This window comes from Papaver somniferum, chromosome 11 (assembly GCF_003573695.1).
Source record: "Papaver somniferum cultivar HN1 chromosome 11, ASM357369v1, whole genome shotgun sequence".
Lineage (NCBI taxonomy): Eukaryota > Viridiplantae > Streptophyta > Magnoliopsida > Ranunculales > Papaveraceae > Papaver > Papaver somniferum.
In genome coordinates this window covers 28578983-28582023 of record NC_039368.1, presented here as the reverse complement: position 1 = coordinate 28582023, position 3041 = coordinate 28578983, and the positions used below count along the sequence as shown (strand labels likewise).

The following is a 3041-nucleotide window of genomic DNA, read 5'->3' as shown; positions in this document are numbered from 1 at the left end:
CCATCATCACATTATTATTAAACATCATCTTGTTCAAACTAATTCCGCCCATTCAATGATTAATATCGAACACAACCCTTTGCCTAGGTGACAAACATGGCAGCTGAGTATTTGTTGCCATCTTCACAAGTACTAAAAAAACCCAAAATCTCAATAGAATCAGACCTAGAAATTAACAGATGAAAAAATGAACCTAATATTCGAACAATGCATCAGTAAGGTTAAGAAGCAGGTAAAGAACATGCAACTGACCTTGCCATATATTGAGGCTACGAGATCTCGGTTGTCATTAGAGACTTAGAGTGCAAGATAGCACAAAGTAAGCGGTAAGCAGAAAACGCCATCGGACACCCTTGATTCCTTCTGAGTAAAGGATTTGTAACTGTGATTGGCCCTGTGAAAAGAGCAAAAGAGGGCAACACCCAAACAACGTAGGACCCTCATAAAAGCAACGCGGGAGATTAGAAAAATTTAAAAAATGTTTCATTTTTCCATTACAAACATAATTAGACCCCCAAGTACAAACTTATAAATATCACCTATCAAGAAAGATCTAAGAATGTATAACTGTGGATCTCTGTCTTGAACTCTTCAACAGCGTCCATTACTTGACGAATATGCAGTAGTCATAGTAATGTGAATTCTTCATGATGCACTGCTACTCTATGTAACATTTTCTCAACTCACAGTCGTCGATCCACAGTTCAACACAAATAGTAACACCTGGAGGTTCAGGAATGCTACCGAGAACATAAAGCAAAATTGCATAAAGAAACTTGAGCTTCAGATATTAGAATAGGCCCACTTTTCAACTTGCAATCTTTCTTCTTTTGTGATCATGTTTTGACATCAATGCTTCTTCTTGTTTGACTAGATCATCCTCCAAAAAATGGAGAATACCAACTGAATTCTGCTTACAGCATGCAGAAAATAAACTCTCCTCATAAATATAGGCAAACAACCATTTCGGGTCAGTACTGTTATGGATCTTTAGAGTTTCTGCCCTATTACGCTTTGGATTATAGCAAACTAAGACATTGCTGCTACTTGTATTTCGTAATCGAACACTTAGCAGAAATTGTTCTCCATTTCGTACATACTCCAACGGCCTGAAGTGGGCAAAATTTATTGCTCGCTGAGGAACGGTGAATTCTTTAGACCAAGATTCTGTCACTCCATACTCCTTCATAACCCATACATCTCCGCGAACCCCCGGGATGATACATGTGATGCAAAGACACCCTCCCAACACGTCTACATATTTGCGATAGCTGTTGTCATTGATAAAGTTATTCCCAATTGGCCCCCGAACTTCACGGATTGTCTCGTCTCCAAGATCAAAAGAAATTAAAACTTTGGACTCGTCTGTTAACCAATGAAGAGCTCCGTTGAAGTACAATGGTGTTGGCTGTGATCGGCAAGGGATTCTATAAGGAATGTTATGCAGAGCAGTACCCCATGAATTTGATGCTAATGAATAGACCTTGATTTGAGTGCCACGAGTTCTATCAATAAAGCTTTCAAACATGACCAACTTGTAATCCTGAGTCTTGGGGTCATAACCGAATCCATATATACACCAGGAGAGTGGTGTTTGGGGTTGTTGATTTTCATGAACCAGTTGTAGCTTGTGTACAATCTTGTGTTGTTTAGTAGACGGATTCCAAAAGCAAATTAGGTTTGGCTGTGGACGTATGCAAACTAAGCCACTACAAGAACCCAGAATACCGAGGGCAGCCTCATACTTCTTATTATACTTCTTTTTATTGTAGAAAGGGTAATCGACAATCTCAACAGCCCCAGATAGTATTGAGTTATACTTATAAGCATCTATGGAATACAGAACGTTTCCCTTACAAGCAAGAATCTTAATCGGATTATTACTCTTCTTCTGTGCATCACAGTGCCTCTTGCAGAAGTTTATGTCATCCAATAGGCGACGCCATGATTTGCACACGCACTTAAATCTCAAAATGGATTTCACTGGTAGTCTCATAAGTATATCAATCGTGATATCTCCCGGGAGTCTCGACGAGGACATGGATATGGCTTTGTTTTTCTTTAATGAGATTTTAATTTGAGCATAAAAAGAATAAGATCTCTTATATTTATATACTGTGAAGTGGGGCAATTACGTAACCTAGTCTGATTCTGGTTCCAAAATGAGGAGTTTTCATTTTAATGCCAAGGGATAGAGAGAACAGAAAAAAATGCTCTTTGTGAAAACCCTAAATCGGAACCTAAATTAAAGGGGAAAAATATTGTTTGGTCTTTTTTAGGTGGGCATATGTCTGTTTGGTCCTTTAAGAAACGCCTTTATTGTTTAATCCATAATTATTTAAAAATATTAAACCGACAAAAGTATCATTCCGTGTTAATTTTTACTTATTTTCTTGTAGCAGTTCATTCAAAATGAAGTCCATTTAAAAACCTAGAAAAAAACAGAAATGAAGTCCATATAAAAACCTAAAAACAACAGACTTCATTCCAGAAATGAAGTTCATATAAAAATCTAAAAGCAGACTTCATTCCAGAAATGAAGTCCATGTAAAAACCTAAAAAAAACATACTTCATTCCAGAAATGAAGTCCATGTAAAAACCTAAAAAACAGACTTCATTCCAGAAATGAAGTCCATGTAAAAACCTAAAAAAACAGACTTCATTCCAGAAATGAAGTCCATATAAAAACCTAAAAAACAGACTTCATTCCAGAAATGAAGTCCATATAAAAACAGACTTCCAGAAATGAAGTTCATATAAAAACCTAAAAAAACAGACTTCATTCCAGAAATGAAGTCCATATAAACACCTAAAAAACAGATTTCATTCCAGAAATGAAGTCCATATAAAACCTAAAAAAAACAGACTTCATTCCAGAAATGAACTCCATATAAAAAACAGACTTCATTTCTGGAATGAACTCCATAAAAAACATCATCATCTTCTTCGACGTCTTCAACAGCAGCACCAACAAACATCATCGTCTTCAAAACAGCAGCAACATCGTATTCATCATGTTCATCGTCTTCATCATCTTCAA

The 3041-nt window shown here is 36.6% G+C and overlaps 1 protein-coding gene across 1 annotated transcript; it reads right to left on the bottom strand.

Annotated features, from left to right (window-relative positions):
• Nucleotides 1-808: 808 nt before the first annotated feature.
• On the bottom strand, nt 809-1996 carry LOC113324253 (F-box/kelch-repeat protein At3g23880-like). The gene has a single exon (XM_026572573.1). It carries the CDS (start codon nt 1994-1996, stop codon nt 809-811), a length of 1188 nt encoding a protein of 395 aa, XP_026428358.1.
• Nucleotides 1997-3041: the final 1045 nt, after the last annotated feature.

What these genes read in the sequence shown, in the direction of transcription:
- LOC113324253 (XM_026572573.1), bottom strand. Translation starts at nt 1,996, where the DNA reads ATGAGACTACCAGTGAAATCCATTTTGAGATTTAAGTGCGTGTGCAAA.